This window comes from Pecten maximus, chromosome 1 (assembly GCF_902652985.1).
Source record: "Pecten maximus chromosome 1, xPecMax1.1, whole genome shotgun sequence".
Taxonomy (NCBI): domain Eukaryota; kingdom Metazoa; phylum Mollusca; class Bivalvia; order Pectinida; family Pectinidae; genus Pecten; species Pecten maximus.
Window position 1 is genome coordinate 2,327,581 of NC_047015.1, and position 22,217 is coordinate 2,349,797.

At 41.0% G+C, this 22,217-nt stretch overlaps 1 protein-coding gene across 2 annotated transcripts in view; it reads right to left on the reverse strand.

The window, feature by feature from the left end:
- LOC117322144 overlaps positions 1 to 21,794 on the reverse strand; it is a 107,163-nt gene extending 85,369 nt beyond the window's left edge. The window contains exons 1-2 of one of the 2 annotated variants that reach the window (XM_033876920.1): positions 21,522 to 21,794; positions 17,835 to 17,939 (exon numbers count right to left, since the gene is read on the reverse strand). In XM_033876920.1, the coding sequence (XP_033732811.1) occupies positions 17,835 to 17,915 (81 nt within the window). In that variant the 5' untranslated portion in view covers positions 17,916 to 17,939; positions 21,522 to 21,794. The remainder of the gene's footprint in view (positions 1 to 17,834; positions 17,940 to 21,521) is intronic. The other variant, XM_033876912.1, reaches the window with a different exon arrangement.
- Positions 21,795 to 22,217: the final 423 nt, after the last annotated feature.

Consider the following 22,217-nt stretch of genomic DNA (forward strand, 5'->3'; position numbering starts at 1 on the left):
ATGATCAGACCCAGTAGGACGTCCCCACAACTCCACACTAAGGTCTACATCAGCCATCATGATCAGACCCAGTAGGACGTCCCCACAACACACTAAGGTCTACATCAGACACCATGATGACACCCAGTAGGACGTCCCCACAACTCCACACTAAGGTCTACATCAGCCATCATGATCAGACCCTGTAGAACGTCCCCACAACTCCACACTAAGGTCTACATCAGACATCATGATCAGACCCAGTAGGACGTCCCCACAACTCCACACTAAGGTCTACATCAGACATCATGATCAGACCCTGTAGGACGTCCCCACAACTTCACACTAAGGTCTACATCAGCCATCATGATCAGACCCTGTAGGACGTCCCCACAACTCCACACAAAGGTCTACCTCAGCCATCATGATTAGACCCAGTAGGACGTCCCCACAACTCCACACTAAGGTCTACATCAGCCACCATGATCAGACCCTGTAGGACGTCCCCACAACTCCACACTAAGGTCTACATCAGTCACCATGATCAGACCCAGTAGGACGTCCCCACAACTCCACACTAAGGTCTACATCAGCCATCATGATCAGACCCTGTAGGACGTCCCCACAACTCCACACTAAGGTCTACATCAGCCATCACGATCAGACCCTGTAGGACGTCCCCACAACTCCACACTAAGGTCTACATCAGCCATCATGATCAGACCCTGTAGGACGTCCCCACAACTCCACACTAAGGTCTACATCAGTCACCATGATCAGACCCTGTAGGACGTCCCCACAACTCCACACTAAAGCCCATAACAGCAATCCTTGGTGACACTATCAGACCCAGTAAGAGTCCCAAGAATTCCAGAGTGAGGTCTATATCAGGCATATCTGGTAATATGTCAAAGCCAGTTTGAGGTCCTTATAATACCAGACTAACACCACAGATGGTTTGTGAAGGCATGAACTTGTATAGGCATGGATAATTACCACTAACATAACAACTGGACTGTGAAGGCTAGAAAAATGGGACTTACACTACAACATGACTGTGAAGGCTAGATAGTTGGGACTTATACTACAACTTGACTGTGAAGGCTGGAAAGTTGGGACTTACACTACAACATGACTGTGAAGGCTAGATAGTTGGGACTTACACTACAACATGACTGTGAAGGCTAGAAAGTTGGGACTTACACTACAACTGGACTGTGAAGGCCGGATAGTTGGGACTTACACTACAACTGGACTGTGAAGGCTGGACAGTTAGGACTTACACTACAACATGACTGTGAAGGCTAGATAGTTGGGACTTACACTAAAACTTGACTGTGAAGGCTGGACAGTTAGGACTTACACTACAACATGACTGTGAAGGCTAGATAGTTGGGACTTACACTAAAACTAAGACAAATATATTTTACCCATTTAGTGACTTACTGTATTCTACACACAATTTGAAATAAAACTGACTGTGAAATCAATGTCACCAGAGGGATCATCCTCTCTTTCTGATATGCCAATCCTCACAGACCTACTGGCACAGCATGTTTTCTTGCAGCCTCTAAAACAAGCAGACAAAGGAAGCAGTCAATCCAGTAATGACTAGGGGAGAAGAGTCGGACTTTTGGACTAGTCGAACTGTTGTGTTCTGATATCATTGTCTGCCAATAAACATGGTTTGAATCAGCATAACATGGAATTGAAACTCCAAAACGGTAATAGGGTCTAGTTTGCCACTGTTTCTGACTATCTAGGCCTGGAAATGTCAGCCACAAGACACTGGGAGCTATTGATTCTGTTAATTATAATTTTCCTATGCTATGCATCTTTCACATATCAAATCTGACAAAGTTACTTCCTACTGAAAGGCTAATATACTTTACCAACTATCAACACCACAAGGTCACATCATTCCTGTCCCTCGAAAGGTAATTCATTTTGTACACCAAAATCACAAGATAACACCAACCTTGTCCCCAGAGAGGTAAATTTTCTGTATACAATCAGCACAAGGTAAAAACCATCCCCCTGTCCCCAGAAAGGTTATATATTCTGAACACCAATACTACAAGGTCGCACCATCACTGTCCCCAGAAAGGTCATTTACATGGTAACATCATCCCTGTCCCCAGAAAGGTCATTTACATGGTAACATCATCCCTGTCCCTGGAAAGGTCATTGATCATTCTGTTCAACATCACAAGGTCACACCATCCCTGTCCAAAGAGAGGTAACTTTTCTGTACACAATCAGCACAAGGTAAAAACCATCCCCCTGTCCCCAGAAAGGTCATCTATTTTGTACACCAACACCACAAGGTCACATCATCCCTGTCCCTGGAAAGGTAATTAATTCTGTTCAAAATCACAAGCTCACACCATCCCTGTCCCCAGAAAGGTCATCTATTTTGTACACAAACATCACAAGATCACAACATCCCTGTTCTCAAAAAGGTAATTTATTCTGTACTTCCAACAATTTGCCTTAGGTAACACCAAATGTCAGACAAAATGTTACCAACTTTATATGGATTGTAAACCAGTCTTTCCTATAAGAAAAAGTTCAATGATGGTACACTAAGACGCTCCTTGGAGACTGCTATATGATTCTGAAGCCATCTTTATTAGATCCATCTAATAGGATTTGTATTTTTATATAGGTTATGGTCATGAATGGGTTGACAAGTGACCATACAAATTCTGATGAAACTGCTTCAGACTCTAGAATAACCACATAAAATAAATTCCTTATCCCTACAGCACTTTAGGGTCCTCACCAACATCTCTAGGGGTACTTTTAGGTCCTTGGCAGGTCTGTAACTGAATTTGACATCTGATGAAATAGAAATTAGAAAATAGTTATTACACTGCATCACGATGATGTAGCTGTCAATATCCCCAGCACCTCACTAAATAAATGGAAACTACCCTTACAAAAAATTGGTTGTTTGCATAAAGTGTGTTATTTAGGCTTTTAATCATTTGATTCCATAGTTATAGGGAAATTTTGAGAAAGGCAAACCACTCAGTGCCAAAATGCCAAACTACCTTGTCAAGATATCCTTGGTGTGAACCATTCTTGTCAGGGTATCCTTGGTGTGGTAGTGACCTTGTCAGGGTATCCTTGGTGTGGTAGTGACCTTGTCAGGGTATCCTTGGTGTGGTAGTGACCTTGTCAGGGTATCCTTGGTGTGGTAGTGACCTTGTCAGGGTATCCTTGGTGTGGTACCATCCTTGTCAGGGTATCCTTGGTGTGGTACCATCCTTGTCATGGTATCCTTGGTGTGGTACTGGCCTTGTCAGGGTATCCTTGGTGTGGTACTGGCCTTGTCAGGGTATCCTTGGTGTGGTATGTCCATCCTTGTCAGGGTATCCTTGGTGTGGTACTGGCCTTATCAGGTTATCCTTGGTGTGGTACTGACCTTGTCAGGGTATCCTTGGTGTGGTACTGACCTTGTCAGTGTGTCCTTGGTGTGGTACTGACCTTGTCAGGGTATCCTTGGTGTGGTACTGACCTTGTCAGGGTATCCTTGGTGTGGTACTGACCTTGTCAGGGTATCCTTGATGTGGTACCACCCTTGTCAGGGTATCCTTGGTGTGGTACCATCCTTGTCAGGGTATCCTTGGTGTGGTACTGACCTTGTCAGGGTATCCTTGGTGTGGTACTGACCTTGTCAGGGTATCCTTGGTGTGGTATGTCCATCCTTGTCAAGGTATCCTTGGTGTGGTAGTGACCTTGTCAGGGTATCCTTGGTGTGGTAGTGACCTTGTCAGGGTATCCTTGGTGTGGTAGTGACCTTGTCAGGGTATCCTTGGTGTGGTACTGACCTTGTCAGGGTATCCTTGGTGTGGTACCATGCTTGTCAGGGTATCCTTGGTGTGGTACCAACATTGTCAGGGTATCCTTGGTGTGGTACTGACCTTGTCAGGGTATCCTTGGTGTGGTACCAACATTGTCAGGGTATCCTTGGTGTGGTACTGACCTTGTCAGGGTATCCTTGGTGTGGTACTGACCTTGTCAGGGTATCCTTGGTGTGGTACTGACCTTGTCAGGGTATCCTTGGTGTGGTACTGACCTTGTCAGAGTATCCTTGGTGTGGTATGTCCATCCTTGTCAGGGTATCCTTGGTGTGGTAGTGACCTTGTCAGGGTATCCTTGGTGTGGTAGTGACCTTGTCAGGGTATCCTTGGTGTGGTAGTGACCTTGTCAGGGTATCCTTGGTGTGGTAGTGACCTTGTCAGGGTATCCTTGGTATGGTACTGACCTTGTCATGGTATCCTTGGTGTGGTACTGGCCTTGTCAGGGTATCCTTGGTGTGGTACTGACCTTGTCATGGTATCCTTGGTGTGGTACAGACCTTGTCATGGTATCCTTGGTGTGGTACTGGCCTTGTCAGGGTATCCTTGGTGTGGTACTGACCTTGTCATGGTATCCTTGGTGTGGTACTGACCTTGTCAGGGTATCCTTGGTGTGGTACTGACCTTGTCAGGGTATCCTTGGTGTGGTACCATCCTTGTCGGTGAATCCTAGGTGTGGTAGTGACCTTGTCAGGGTATCCTAGGTGTGGTACTGACCTTGTCAGGGTATCCTTGGTGTGGTAGTAACCTTGTCAGGGTATCCTTGGTGTGGTACTGACCTTGTCATGGTATCTTTAGTGTGGTACTGACCTTGTCAAGATATCCTTGGTGTGGTATTGACCTTGTCAGGGTATCCTTGGTGTGGTACTGACCTTGTCATGGTATCCTTGATGTGGTACCACCCTTGTCAGGGTATCCTTGGTGTGGTACCATCCTTGTCAGGGTATCCTTGGTGTGGTACTGACCTTGTCAGGGTATCCTTGGTGTGGTACTGACCTTGTCAGGGTATCCTTGGTGTGGTATGTCCATCCTTGTCAAGGTATCCTTGGTGTGGTAGTGACCTTGTCAGGGTATCCTTGGTGTGGTAGTGACCTTGTCAGGGTATCCTTGGTGTGGTACTGACCTTGTCAGGGTATCCTTGGTGTGGTACCATGCTTGTCAGGGTATCCTTGGTGTGGTACCAACATTGTCAGGGTATCCTTGGTGTGGTACTGACCTTGTCAAGGTATCCTTGGTGTGGTACTGACCTTGTCAGGGTATCCTTGGTGTGGTACCAACATTGTCAGGGTATCCTTGGTGTGGTACTGACCTTGTCAGGGTATCCTTGGTGTGGTACTGACCTTGTCAGGGTATCATTGGTGTGGTACTGGCCTTGTCAAGGTATCCTTGGTGTGGTACTGACCTTGTCAGGGTATCCTTGGTGTGGTACTGACCTTGTCAGAGTATCCTTGGTGTGGTATGTCCATCCTTGTCAGGGTATCCTTGGTGTGGTAGTGACCTTGTCAGGGTATCCTTGGTGTGGTAGTGACCTTGTCAGGGTATCCTTGGTATGGTACTGACCTTGTCATGGTATCCTTGGTGTGGTACTGGCCTTGTCAGGGTATCCTTGGTGTGGTACTGACCTTGTCATGGTATCCTTGGTGTGGTAGTGACCTTGTCAGGGTATCCTTGGTGTGGTACTGACCTTGTCAGGGTATCCTTGGTGTGGTACCATCCTTGTCGGTGAATCCTAGGTGTGGTAGTGACCTTGTCAGGGTATCCTAGGTGTGGTACTGACCTTGTCAGGGTATCCTTGGTGTGGTAGTAACCTTGTCAGGGTATCCTTGGTGTGGTACTGACCTTGTCATGGTATCTTTAGTGTGGTACTGACCTTGTCAAGATATCCTTGGTGTGGTATTGACCTTGTCAGGGTATCCTTGGTGTGGTACTGACCTTGTCATGGTATCCTTGATGTGGTACCACCCTTGTCAGGGTATCCTTGGTGTGGTACCATCCTTGTCAGGGTATCCTTGGTGTGGTACTGACCTTGTCAGGGTATCCTTGGTGTGGTACTGACCTTGTCAGGGTATCCTTGGTGTGGTATGTCCATCCTTGTCAAGGTATCCTTGGTGTGGTAGTGACCTTGTCAGGGTATCCTTGGTGTGGTAGTGACCTTGTCAGGGTATCCTTGGTGTGGTACTGACCTTGTCAAGGTATCCTTGGTGTGGTACTGACCTTGTCAGGGTATCCTTGGTGTGGTACCAACATTGTCAGGGTATCCTTGGTGTGGTACTGACCTTGTCAGGGTATCCTTGGTGTGGTACTGACCTTGTCAGGGTATCATTGGTGTGGTACTGGCCTTGTCAAGGTATCCTTGGTGTGGTACTGACCTTGTCAGGGTATCCTTGGTGTGGTACTGACCTTGTCAGAGTATCCTTGGTGTGGTATGTCCATCCTTGTCAGGGTATCCTTGGTGTGGTAGTGACCTTGTCAGGGTATCCTTGGTGTGGTAGTGACCTTGTCAGGGTATCCTTGGTGTGGTAGTGACCTTGTCAGGGTATCCTTGGTGTGGTAGTGACCTTGTCAGGGTATCCTTGGTATGGTACTGACCTTGTCATGGTATCCTTGGTGTGGTACTGGCCTTGTCAGGGTATCCTTGGTGTGGTACTGACCTTGTCATGGTATCCTTGGTGTGGTACAGACCTTGTCATGGTATCCTTGGTGTGGTACTGGCCTTGTCAGGGTATCCTTGGTGTGGTACTGACCTTGTCATGGTATCCTTGGTGTGGTACTGGCCTTGTCATGGTATCCTTGGTGTGGTACTGACCTTGTCAGGGTATTCTTTGTGTGGTACTGGCCTTGTCAGGGTATCCTTGGTGTGGTATGTCCATCCTTATCAGGGTACCCTTGGTGTGGTAGTGACCTTGTCAGGGTATCCTTGGTGTGGTAGTGACCTTGTCAGGGTATCCTTGGTGTGGTACTGACCTTGTCAGGGTATCCTTGGTGTGGTACCATCCTTGTCGGTGAATCCTAGGTGTGGTAGTGACCTTGTCAGGGTATCCTAGGTGTGGTACTGACCTTGTCAGGGTATCCTTGGTGTGGTAGTAACCTTGTCAGGGTATCCTTGGTGTGGTACTGACCTTGTCATGGTATCTTTAGTGTGGTACTGACCTTGTCAAGATATCCTTGGTGTGGTATTGACCTTGTCAGGGTATCCTTGGTGTGGTACTGACCTTGTCATGGTATCCTTAGTGTGGTAATGACCTTGTCAGGGTATCCTTGGTGTGGTACTGACCTTGTCAGGGTATCCTTGGTGTGGTAGTGACCTTGTCAGGGTATCCTTGGTGTGGTATGTCCATCCTTGTCAGGGTATCCTTGGTGTGGTACTGACCTTGTCATGGTATCATTGGTGTGGTACTGACCTTGTCAGGGTATGGTTGGTGTGGTACCACCCTTGTCAGGGTATCCTTGGTGTGGTACCAACATTGTCAGGGTATCCATGGTGTGGTACTGACCTTGTCAGGGTATCCTTGGTGTGGTAGTGACCTTGTCAGGGTATCCTTGGTGTGGTACTGACCTTGTCAGTGTGTCCTTGGTGTGGTACTGACCTTGTCATGGTATCCTTGGTGTGGTAGTGACCTTGTCAGGTTATCCTTGGTGTGGTACTGACCTTGTCAGGGTATCCTTGGTGTGGTACTGACCTTGTCAGGGTATCCTTGGTGTGGTACTGACCTTGTCAGGGTATCCTTGGTGTGGTACTGACCTTGTCAGGGTATCCTTGGTGTGGTACCAACATTGTCAGGGTATCCTTGGTGTGGTACCAACATTGTCAGGGTATCCTTGGTGTGGTACTGACCTTGTCAGGGTATCCTTGGTGTGGTATTGACCTTGTCAGGGTATCCTTGGTGTGGTATGTCCATCCTTGTCAGGGTTTTCTTGTTGTGGTACCTCTGTCTCCATCCTGTATGTTTATTTTCTGTGACCACTTCACTACTCTCGTATTGATTATAACATCTTCCTAGCTTGTATTCACTCCTGTATATCTCCTCCAAACTCCTAAAAGCAATGTTAGTGTCTATTGATCTTGAACTGCCTTACATCATCCGAGGTCAGAGGTTAAATGCTTCAAAAATTACAGGCCTCTTTAGTCTGTATCTGACTATTTGGATACATAAAACTCACAGATAGACTCTCTGGTGACTAAACCTCACTAATAGACTCTCTGGGAACAAAACCTCACTAATAGACTCTCTGGGGACTAAACCTCACTGATAGGCTCTCTGGGGACTAAACCTCACTGATAGACTCTCTGGGGACAAAACCTCACTGATAGGCTCTCTGTGGACTAAACCTCACTGATAGGCTCTCTGTGGACTAAACCTCACTGATAGACTCTCTGGGGACTAAACCTCACTGATAGACTCTCTGTGGACTTAACCTCACTAATAGACTCTCTGGGGACTAAACCTCACTGATAGGCTCTCTGTGGACTTAACCTCACTGATAGACTCTCTGGGGACTAAACCTCACTAATAGACTCTCTGGGGACTAAACCTCACTGATAGGCTCTCTGGGGACTAAACCTCACTGATAGACTCTCTGGGGACTAAACCTCACTAATAGACTCTCTGGGGACTAAACCTCACTGATAGACTCTCTGGGGACTAAACCTCACTGATAGATTCTCTGGGGACTAAACCTCACTGATAGACTCTCTGTGGAGTAAACCCCACTGATAGACTATCTGGGGACAAAACCTCACTGATAGACTCTCTGTGGACTAAACCTCACTGATAGGCTCTCTGGGGACAAAACCTCACTAATAGACTCTCTGGGGACTAAACCTCACTGATAGACTCTCTGTGGACTAAACCTCACTGATAGACTCTCTGGGGACTAAACCTCACTGATAGACTCTCTGGGGACTAAACCTTAATCATCGACTCTCTGGGGACAAAACCTCACTGATAGGCTCTCTGATGACAAAACCTCACTGATTAGACTTCTGGGGACAAAACCTCACTGATAGACTCTCTGGGGACTACACCTCACTGATAGACTCTCTGGGGACTAAACCTCACTGATAGACTCTCTGGGGACTAAACCTTACTCATCGACTCTCTGGGGACAAAACCTCACTAATAGACTCTCTGGGTACTAAACCTCACTGATAGGCTCTCTGTGGACTAAACCTTACTCATCGACTCTCTGGGGACAAAACCTCACTGATAGGCTCTCTGGGGACAAAACCTCACTGATAGACTCTCTGGGGACTAAACCTTAATCATCGACTCTCTGGGGACAAAACCTCACTGATAGCCTCTCTGATGACAAAACCTCACTGATTAGACTTCTGGGGACAAAACCTCACTGATAGACTCTCTGGGGACTACACCTCACTGATAGACTCTCTGGGGACTAAACCTCACTGATAGGCTCTCTGGGGACTAAACCTCACTGATAGACTCTCTGTGGACTAAACCTCACTGATAGACTCTCTGGGGACTAAAATTCACTGATAGACTCTCTGTGGACTAAACCTCACTGATAGGCTCTCTGGGGACTAAACCTCACTAGTAGACTCTCTAGGGACAAAACCTCACTGATAGACTCTCTGGGGACTAAACCTCACTGATAGACTCTCTGGGGACTACACCTTACTGATAGACTCTCTGTGGACTAAACCTCACTGATAGACTCTCTGTGGACTAAACCTCACTGATAGACTCTCTGGGGACTACACCTCACTGATAGACTCTCTGTGGACTAAACCTCACTGATAGACTCTCTGTGGACTAAACCTCACTGATAGACTCTCTGGGGACTAAACCTCACTGATAGACTCTCTGGGGACTAAACCTCACTGATAGACTCTCTGGGGACAAAACCTCACTGATAGACTCTCTGTGGACAAAACCTCACTGATAGACTCTCTGGGGACAAAACCTCACTAATAGGCTCTCTGGAGACAAAACTTCACCTAGGGACCTAAAGCTCAATGATCTATCAAATCAGGTATTTTGGAAACTTAAAAGTTTGATGATTGGCTCTCTAGGGATGTGTTGATGATCCTAACACTGTCTCCTTGTTAATAGGTTTTTATAGGGGACTTAAAACTCATAACCTATATTGAAAGCCTAGACAGCTAACTGGCAGCTGTATTGTCCAAGATCTAAGTGATGACGGCAACTAAGGGCCCATGAGGTGAAAAGGTCAAAATTACTTGTCCAGCACTTTCCAAGATATTTTTCTGAGAGAAGTCAGGGTAGTAGCACATAGTCTGAATAATATAGTGGACTTAAATATTCTCAAGGTACCGATATGTAATTTACATATCACTGATAAACTGATGATAACTAAAAACACTATCAATAATATCTGGCATTCTGTTTCATCATAAAGAAAAATTTACATGGAAGAGTAAAAACTGAATGTGTAAATAGTTAGTTGGTGTGACATATGGACAACCCTCTGAATGAGGTTCATGTACTTATTCTGCAGACATAATCACCACATGGTTTAGTGTCTGTTTAAACAGCTCTTATTCAGACAATGTAGTATCTGGTACACATAAATACCATCTAGCATCTGTTGTAGAGAGAAGCCAACCATTTATTTCACCAGTGATTCCTAATATGTTCACACCCACCAAAACAACCAGTATTTAAATGGTACAACTGTAGCATTTCACACAAGTAAATCCATCACTCAGGATACATACGCAAATAGAATATAACAATTTTCTGCTATCGATTCATGCAGATTTGCCAGGCAACACTCCCTCCAGAGACTTTCTGTAACTGGAATCTATATCGGAAAACAGAATGACTTAACACCTTTTTGTCTTATTGATTTTAACTTTGAAAATAAGAAATGGAAGTTATCAGAATAAATGTAAGGCCCTGAAGACTGCCTGATTGGTCAGGGCCTGATGTGAACCTCAACAATGCTGTCATGGATAAGCATACATAATACACTGACTAGATAGCCTATCATTTACAAATACAGCAGACATAACAACTATCCCAAAATTCCCACGACAGCAGGCATAACAACTATCCCAAAATTCCCATGTTCCACGTGATATAGCAATGATATAAGAACCTTTCCAATGAGGTCAAACAGAATAGATAACCCATTATTGATTGCTATTCTTAGATTTCCACAATGTTCCAAGGAACAAGAAATTTTATATTATAGGCAGAAAATATGTAATGTTTGTCCCGGGTAAGAAAATTTAGAACCAGCCGAGTTTAGGTTAATAACAAGCACCAGGAACATCACATTAATGAGCTGCAAACAAACCAAAACATGAGACAAATTCTATTCCGAACAAAATGGGTTTTATTGTGTTGTTAACAAAGCTAATCAACTTACTTCAGACTAATCAACATCCGGTTATTTACCTGTCCTAAATAAATAACTTTTGTTTTACACAAAATTCTTTTTCAGGGATAAAAGCGATGTAGTCAATATTCCCAGAGTCCAAACACGGATGCCTGCATGTACTGGCTTGGTAGTCAGCACGGATGCCTGCATGTATTGGCTTGGTAGTCAGCACGGATGCCTGCATGTATTGGCTTGGTAGTCAGCACGGATGCCTGCATGTACTGGCTTGGTAGTCAGCACGGATGCCTGCATGTACTGGCTTGGTAGTCAGCACGGATGCCTGCATGTACAGGCTTGGTAGTCAGCACGGATGCCTGCATGTACTGGCTTGGTAGTCAGCACGGATGCCTGCATGCACTGGCTTGGTAGTCAGCACGGATGCCTGCATGCACTGGCTTGGTAGTCAGCACGGATGCCTGCATGTACTGGCTTGGTAGTCAGCACGGATGCCTGCATGTACTGGCTTGGTAGTCAGCACGGATGCCTGCATGTACTGGCTTGGTAGTCAGCACGGATGCCTGCATGTACTGGCTTGGTAGTCAGCACGGATGCCTGCATGTACTGGCTTGGTAGTCAGCACGGATGCCTGCATGTACTGGCTTGGTAGTCAGCACGGATGCCTGCATGTACTGGCTTGGTAGTCAGCACGGATGCCTGCATGTACTGGCTTGGTAGTCTAAGTCTTTATCAAAGTGCTAATGAGAAATTCATCCTAGCTGGTAGGAAGCAGTAATTACCTGGGTCACACATATTAATGTTTAATTTTTATAAAGAGGAATACAGTTCGGCCAAACAAATGATGTATAATGTACTGTTGTAACAGTAAAAACTCTTTGATCCTGCCACATAGCCTCCATAGGGTTAATTACATATATTTATAAACCGCTGTCTTTTCATTACATAACTTTACTAAAAAAAACATTGTTGACAAGTGTGTTAACACCAAATTTGACATGTAGGAGTACAAGTCGGACAGGTGCACACATATGCAAATTATTGTGAATGCACAATGACTATTTTCGTTTCTGTTTTGACTTTTTTTCCAATGAAATATAAATGGAATAAGGTAGAATTAACTCAAATGTAATGATGAAAAAAATAAAATGTTTGAAATATCCTACAGGAATTGAAGCCCATGGACCTTAACGGTCACCTACGTCTTAATCATATAACTCTCCAGGGAGAAACATTTTGAAATTCTAGTCAATTTGATCCAAAACATGGAATTCACATCCAGGAAATGATCTCATATGTTATCGATCTGACAGTCACTTTTATATGATGTACTTATATTATCTCTTCTTTTCTCTTCACTCCCGTTCTTTGAAAGGTCTTTTGATTACTGTGACCTTGAAATTTGTTGGTCAAGGTCAACCATTTGCACAACCATTGCAGCCAGCAACTCATGACAAGTATATATGTGTCACAGCAATGAAAGAAAAAAATTTGAATTGCAGTGTTTGGATGATTTTGAATTTTGCCAAAAAACTTTCAAGATTTAACCTTGAAATGATGCACACACCTTCATAAGAACAGGTTCTTTAAAATGTGACACAAATAAATCATTTTGAAAGAATTTTTGATTTTTCAATTTCTTCATCATTAAACCCCTGTGACCTTGAATGGAGGTCAAGGTCAACAAAGATAAGTATAACATTTGTAGCCAGCCATAAATGCTATCAATGTGCCAAACATCAAGCCTTCATGTGCAGAGATAAAAGAGCTTTTATGTCCAATTTTGGGTGATTTTTTAATTTTGGTGGGAAAAAATGCTTTATTTTTAATGTGCCATATCTCTTGTCATTGTCATCTGTAATCATATAACATGCACATTCTGTTTCAGCAGATCATGTTCTGTCATATGCAATGAAAAAATTACTCAATTTGAGATATTTATTTCTGACCTACTTTTGACCCCCATAGCAAGGCATTTGACCTTGACATTCTCTGATAACATGTCATTGAGAAAAGTTAGCTCTGACCAATTGCTAACCAATTTCCAATGAAAATTAAACGAACTATGCTTAAATATGTGAGTTTCCTATAATAGGAAACTCACATATTTTAGCATAGTTTAGTATATAAACAATAGTAAAATGTAGTCCCTTCCAAGGGGGAAAGTGACACCCAGGGGCCATGAAATTTACAATTTTGATAAAGCACCTTCAGAACCTTCTATCCATGAAGAGTATATCATTCTACCATATCTGGGTCTTGAGAAAATGATTTTTGAAATGTCAGTCAAGTTGACCCCTTTTGGCCCCACCCCTCAGGCCCCTTAGAGGTAGGGACCATGTAATTTACAATAGACCTTAAGCTTAGGCCCCTCAGGCCCCTTAGGGGTAGAAGTTTCTGATGGATTGTGACAAAACATGACATGACAACTGACGGATTGTGACAAAACATGACATAACAACTGACGGATTGTGACAAAGGATGACATGACAACTGACAGATTATGACAAAGGATGACATGACAACTGACAGATTATGACAAAGATGACATGACAACTGACAGATTATGACAAAGGATGACATGACAACTGACAGATTATGACAAAGGATGACATGACAACTGACAGATTATGACAAAGGATGACATGACAACTGACAGATTATGACAAAGGATGACATGACAACTGAAGAATTGTGACAAAGGAATACCACCTCATATCCTCATCATGGTACGGCAACATTCAAAGGTGACCTAAAAACCATCAGCTAAGTTTTTAAAAAAAATCACACTTGCTCCTTGATGTGTCATCAAATATTTAGAAAACTCCACAGGATACAGGATAATTTGCAAATCGTTAAGAGTGGCAATTTATCAGAGTATTTTATAAAAGACGTATCTGAAAGGAATTCATCACCATGGCAATGGCATGTGGTCATAGCTAGGTTTCCAGAGCCCTATGAACCACGTTAACTCAATCTCAGATAACTTGAAGTTCAGGATTCCGATGACTTTGTCATAACAAGGTTTGACTGTATAGTGTAGTAATTATGGAAATGGTGGATCAGGATTTTAGTACCATTTTTTTTTCTTCAAATAAAACAGAAAAATAAATAATAAAACACAGGTTTAAGAAAAAAATTTCTTAAATTTTCAAAAATTTGGGATTTATAGTAATCGGAGGAAAATGCACTTTTTATTCATCTTAAAAGAGTTAATATTATAAGAATTGTCACAAAATATTTACTTTGCCACAGCTGCAGGTCACTGCTTGGCACCATAAAACTAGAGTCTACCTATGTAGAACTTCCACAGGATCAGGAAATTTGTCAGCTGAAAATTCTGTAGGTTTACTTCTGGGCACTATCAGAATCAGGAAATTGGCTTCATTTTAAGGGATAAGCAATTATGTTCACTGCAGAAGAGATATTCTGGAGAAGTGCAGCTCCACATTTCAATTATTTATGTACCTGACTTGTGAACAAATATCTGAGCATTGCCTCATGCTAAACACAAATACATTCACACTGACTTTTCACAGGAAAATATCCCTCAAGTAACCATATGGTCAGTTAGAGCCATGTTAGCTTTTCAAAGTGTAAAAACAAGAGGCCCAATGGGCCTGTTTCGATCACTGGTTACTAATTAGGGGAGGGCGATATTATTGAAAAATCAGTATATTGCAATACGGCAAGGTCAGTTCAATATATTGATACGTTAGTCAATCTCTTTATATATCCTGATAAAAACGTGAAATTTTGTTTTTCACTCTCAGATTCAAACGCTGGACGACCATTTTCAACTCGGTCATTGGAACGTTCATTTATCTCTGATGATACACCTTAGTCAAGCGTCTCAATGACAGGGTTTATAACCGGAAATAGGCTTTGTCAACATACAGAACGACTAAACATTATGCTGCTTAAGCTGCTTATGAGAAAACGTGCTAAATAAAACTACGAAGACACTTCAGACTGAAAGTAGTTGATGGGAAGTTTTAAGATGATACCGATGTATCTGTTGTAAAACGGATGTGAAACATGCTTTAGGTAACTTTTTATCTCGTATTCAACATTCGTTGCCAGCACATTCAGCTGAATCTGAATGGGATAATGTTGTAAAATTGTCCGCTACAGTTACTAGATTCTAGGCTTGATCTTAAGAGGCAAACATTTATAGAGAAATGCTGGACAATGATAATAGTAACAGGGCAATTAACACTTACAGAGAAATGCTTGGCAATGGATAAAAGCAATAAAACTATCAAATAGCTGAATTTTCATTATTCATAACAATTCTTTTTTAACATCATCACGATTTCTGTTAATTTTGAATAAAAGAAAACAAACACATACGTATTCACGTTTACTCAACAGACAAGTTAATGAAGAAAACCAACTCTAAAATCAACCATCAAACGGTCATAAATCAGTGTAAAATCACTGCTTACAGTTCCCACAATATATTGCAATACTTATCACAATGTTTTTCAAAATATTGCAACATATTGCAATACGACTTTTGCCGCAATACTCAGCCCTATTACTAATACAACTTTGAAGTGATTTATGTCATTGATGTGGACTCTAATCTGAATACCTCCCAGTTTAGTATGTGAGTAGGCTAAATGTATTCATTTTGACCAAATGTGTAGCCATTTATCCCAGCATGCTCCTTGCCCATATCATGAACTCAACTCTCTCGCTTAATTGGACAAAAAAATATTGAAGACATTGGGCCCCTGTGACCCTGAATGTAGGTCTAGGTCAATTATCTGAAATTCTTAATCCCAGGATACTACAGGTTTAATACCAGATCTCTGGACATCTTGGTTACTAAGAAGAAGTTGTTTTGAATGTTTTAGGCTTTTAGCATATTTGAACCATATGACCTTGAATGTAGGTCAATGTCATTCATTTGATTTCCTTAAGAACAAGATATTTTTAAAGTAAGACATCATGCCTGATAAGGAAGCTAATAGTAGCTCAGACTTTATTTTGAAATGCAATATCGATGTCCTGAATAGATCAGAATCAACTGTTTAACATTACTGTTTATAATGCAATCAGTGTTAGACTTCATTTAGTTTAATTCTTAAAGATTTTGCATTCTATGAATTCATGATCTTCCATAATATTTAACAATGTTTTAAAGATACAAAATGTCATCTGTAAAAACAATGTAAGCACATCTACCCATGGCCCTTAACATTCCTTTGTAGTTTCATTGAAATAGGTTTAAAAAGTCATGGATTTCAATATGTTAAAGCTTTTATATATTACCCCATAGAAAACTAGATTTGTATCCCGAGGGATAATTAATACCTTAATTAATTATTATAACAAATATGGTAAAATTCAGCTTGGGGCAAATACTGCCCGTTGCCTATCATAACTACAAACTTAATATGCCGAGGATGTAATGCAAAATGAAAATACAAAAAAATCAACATTTCGATATCATCCGTCGCGAAAAACCACGATCCTCAGCATGCTGCCACCCATGAACTGAAAAGCTTTCTTTGTGTTACCCTTCGGCCCCATTTCGCTGAATTGATACAGATGTGATTTATCAAATTGAAATTCTTCCCTTTATCCATTACACATTATCTACTACACAATCTAATTTACGCTTAACTCCTTTGCTTCTGGAAATGTTAACACTTGTGGCCTTCCTCGCTTCTTAGTGCGATCACTGTTACTCAATTGTGTTTCTGTTTTTGGCACATGCACAATCAGTATTTCATTCAATATGGAGGCAAAATGGGATATCTTCAGGCTGCAATTAACGTTTTTTTTTATTTTGAAGACAAATAAGAAGATGACAATTTCCGAGGTTTGTAAGAGAGTAAGGTGTGTATATATAAATAACTTTTATTGCTGAAGAAAAATACATACAAGTCTAATCGTGTTTTTAACTGATAAAAAATACTATTTGTTGGAAGTGTAGAACCTTTAAACACAACTACATGCCATACCGATCATAAATACTATGTTTCTTTAAAATTCGGTTAGTACTACAGTAGGAGTTGTCAAGACAAACCTCAACCTATCAGAGGCCAGCGACCATTTTGAATAATGCATCACGGTCAACTTTTTTTTCTTATGCACAACTACATGCGATACCGATCATAAATACCAAGTTTCGATAAAATTGGATAAGTACTTTAGTAGGAGTTGTGCAGACAAGCCTCAACCAATCAAAAGCCGATGGCCTTTTTGAATATTTAGGGTCAATTTTCTTTTCGTATATGCACAACTACATGGCATACAGATCATTAATGTAAAGTTTACGGTTAGTACTTTAGTAGAAGTTGACCGGACAAGCCTAAACCAATCAGAAGCTGGGGGCCAGTTTGAATAAACTTGAGCTTGAGAAGTACAGTAGTTATCAACACTGAATGGACAATGGACAGACAACAGGTAATGTACCAAATATTAGGACTGTCACAAAATAGTTCTTGAGAAGTACAGTAGTTATCGACACTGGATGGACAATGGACAGACAACAGGTAATGTACCAAATATTATGACTGTCGCAAAATAGTTCTTGAGAAGTACAGTAGTTATCGACACTGGATGGACAATGAACAGACGACAGGTGATGCACCATGTTTCTAAAAGTTCATATTCAGACTTTTTAGTAAAGGAAAGAAAATAGTAGCTTACCTGCAGAGAGGGCCTTGCTTCTACCTCTAGCAGCACACATAACGCCAACATTAAAAGTCCTAAGTACCACAAGTGTTCCATGTTTACACTTGTTCAGCACATCACCTGTAACCATAACAACATGAACAAAAAATGAATTTATCTATGATCTGTAGTGCACATATTTCAGCATGTTAAATAAGCTGTCACATTTCTTTAGAATGATTCTGATGGCAGTATCTCGATTAAAGATGTCCACAGCACTGCTGGCAGCTTAACCTAATCCTTTAATCTATGTACATGTAGTGAATTTCATTAACAGATTGATAATGTCAGTATCTGTATCCTTTTTTTAATTCTCAGCACTTCCATGTTTGACAGAAATAAATATTTACAATTTTCTAGATTGACACTGAAGGACATTGGTTAAATGTCTGACCTTGGAACCACAATAGTTAACTATAACAAGGGTGAAGGAACATCTGTACCAGCAACAATAGTACCAAATACTATGTAAAAGTACAAAAAATGAAAGGATTCTTGTCGTGTGGGGTTTAAATTAGATGTTCCCCCCATCAATAATTGAAGGTCCATTAGCTTGGGTGGTACTGAATAAGTACTCACCACTGCAATGCGGACGTGATATCCACAGTACCACCACATCATTCTATATTGATTCAACTAACATAACGGCTAGACACAATCTCTGTCTTCTTACAAAACTAGCAGAATAATATTGGAATCTATACATGCAAAACAATTCCGGGAAGATCAAACTTACAGAAATTATCCAGTCTGTGTCAGACGGCGAATCAATAATAATTCTATAGCAGAAGGTTAAAAACCACGCCCATAGAAACCGTTCCTACCACTCTCAGAGATCTTGGTGAGAAAATGAAATCATCCTGTTTACCAATGTCACAGTGAGAATGGTTAGAAAACATCCTGTTCACCAATGTCACAGTGAGAATGGTTTGAAAACATCCTGTTTTCCAATGTCACTGTGAGAATGGTTTGAAAACATCCTGTTCACCAATGTCACAGTGAGAATGGTTAGAAAATATCCTGTTTACGAATGTCATGGTGAGAATGGTTAGAAATCATCCTGTTTACCAATGTCACAGTGAGCTTGATTAGAAATCATCCTGTTTACCAATGTCACAGTGAGCTTGATTAGAAATCATCGCGTTTAACAATGTCACAGTGAGAATTGTTAGAAAACATCTTGTTTACAAATGTCACAGTGAGAATGGTTAGAAATCATCTTGTTTACAAATGTCACAGTGAGAATGGTTAGAAATCATCGCGTTTACCAATGTCACAGTGAGATTGGTTAGAAAACATCCTGTTTACCAATGTCACAGTGAGAATGGTTAGAAAACATCTTGTTTACAAATGTCACAGTGAGAATGGTTAGAAATCATCGCGTTTACCAATGTCACAGTGAGATTGGTTAGAAAACATCATGTTTACAAATGTCACGGTGAGAATGGTTAGAAATCATCGCGTTTACCAATGTCACGGTGAGAATGCATGGTTAGAAAACATCTTGTTTACAAATGTCACGGTGAAAATGGTCAGAAATCATCGCGTTTACCAATGTCACAGTGAGAATGGTTAGAAAACATCATGTTTACAAATGTCATGGTGAAAATGGTTAGAAATCATCGCGTTTACCAATGTCACAGTGGGCTTGATTAGAAATCATCCTGTTTACAAATGTCACAGTGAGAATGGTTAGAAAACATTTTGTTTACAAATGTCACAGTGAGAATGGTTAGAAATCATTCTATTTACCAATGTCACAGTGAGATGTAGAAATCATTCTATTTACCAATGTCACAGTGAGATGTAGAAATCATTCTATTTACCAATGTCACAGTGAGATGTAGAAATCATTCTATTTACCAATGTCACAGTGAGATGTAGAAATCATTCTATTTACCAATGTCACAGTGAGATTGTTTAGAAATCATTCTATTTACCAATGTCACAGTGAGATGTAGAAATCATTCTATTTACCAATGTCACAGTGAGATTGTTTAGAAATCATTCTATTTACCAATGTCACAGTGAGATGTAGAAATCATTCTATTTACCAATGTCACAGTGAGATTGTTTAGAAATCATTCTATTTACCAATGTCACAGTGAGATGTAGAAATCATTCTATTTACCAATGTCACAGTGAGATGTAGAAATCATTCTATTTACCAATGTTACAGTGAGAATGGTTAGAAATCATTCTATGTACCAATGTCACAGTGAGATTGTTTAGAAATCATTCTATTTACCAATGTCACAGTGAGATTGTTTAGAAATCATTCTATTTACCAATGTCACAGTGAGATTGTTTAGAAATCATTCTATTTACCAATGTCACAGTGAGATTGTTTAGAAATCATTCTATTTACCAATGTCGTAGAAATTGTTTACAAATCATCCAGTTTACCACTGTCAGTAAACTCAGTTTGAAATTATCCCATTTAACAATGACATGGAAAATATGTCATACACACAAGTGCAAGTGTTTTGGAGAATGGCAGAACGGCAATCAAAAGCCATGCATCAGAAGCGTGTAACTTGAGTGTGCAGGGTTGATTCACATTCTATTTTTAGATGTTAATTGCATACATTGCTTATGAATTGTTGACCTAAATTAGCATATTTGAAGGGAATTAAATGAAGGTAAATCTTTAAGGAATTATAAAGTTTAGCTTGATAAAGGTTTATATCTACCAACAAAAACATGGAGAGGTTTTAAGTATATTATGACTCCCAACAAGAGATCCAAGAGGGATCTTGGCACCCGCCATTCAATGATCTTCATTGGTTCTCTGTAATAAAGACTGATCTGTTCTTCTTGTTTCCCTCTTTCTCCTGTTTCCTCTTAATGACGCAAAACATATTAGAAGGAAACATACATATTATAAAATCTAAGAAATAGTGATAACAAATTTCAATTATCTAAATCCAAGGCCGCCTAGACGCAATTTTGTTTTCCTAATTAGATTCAAAATTAGAAAAATATGATTTAAAAGATTTAACACATTACAGGAAAGATATTGCAAGAAAAGAATTTGTTGTAAAGTTTCGTGTATATATATTTGCAGTTGTGAAGCGGTAAATAAATATCAAATATTTATCCTCAAATATTGATTAACATAATTATTGATTGTCAGAGTTAATATGTTGATAATTGGTTTCTTAAAATGGTCAAAATCAATTTTCATTGCCTAGCCTGAGAAATACTGGAAATCTACATGTAACCATCTTGTATAGGTCTCTAGAAATACTGTTTATACCATCCCCCTAAACCAGTGGCTATAGTGTCCCCATCAGTACATCTCTTCCGGCAGTTCTGCTGTCTATAGATCCATGTTTTGGACAAGCATATTTAAAAAAAAAATATAACAATAATTAATGGGATTTGACTTCAACATTATGAATCTCTGACTGACATTCGTTGATTATGCCTATCTCTGCATCTGCCATATTAGTCATGGTGACGGGAGCCGCCGGGTCCTGCTCCCTCGATATACCGTTATTGTACACAACCTGCACGGTAACTGCCGGATCATTGAAGGGACTTCCGAAATGTGGTGTTTTACTGTTAACATCTTAAATACGTAGTGACAATTATAATCACGAAAAAGGAGAAATATTTTAAATACAACAAAACATTATTTCCCGTTTTAGCTATACGTACCTGCACACCGGAGCAGCTTCTCCAGTTCTGACTATCGATCGATCGTCCAGTGCGCGCATCGCTACATAAACATCAAAGATGGCGTCGGGTGATCTCATTCCTCTGGAAGGGGTGACATTTGGGGGGACAATGCGACATAAAGTGTCTCCGAATGATCAAAGAACAATATGGACTAGATCTTCTGGAAGCAGACAGGCCTAGCAGGTATCTCGGATTCTCCAATACGGTACCAGTTGTCATACAAAAATTGTAGGCCTAAATATCACCAGGTTGTCTTTTATTATCTTTTATTATGGCACTTTTGTATAAATAACATATAAAGCATGTGCGGGTAGGGTGTGTGTCGTGTTTAGTGACCCGTGTCTACATTGAATTATATGTACGTGTACAGTTTCTGATCGCAGAGGTTTTACTACCGAGACATAGGGAGGGGGAAATGGTAACTTCCTATGGGTGTAACTAGAACATTTTTTTACAGATCACTGTGGACAATGGTCACGTGAGTGTGACAGCTGAAGATGAGATGTTTAGGTCCAAGTTTTGGACTGGACTTAGAAACAAGAAGCTGAGAATTCAGACCAGACATGAATACGATAGTATTAGAGAAATTTGGACAGCAGATCAGGAGATCAACCAGCTGCAGGATAGCGGAACGAGCAGTAAACCAAAAGCGAAGGAACTAATTTAAAGGTGAAA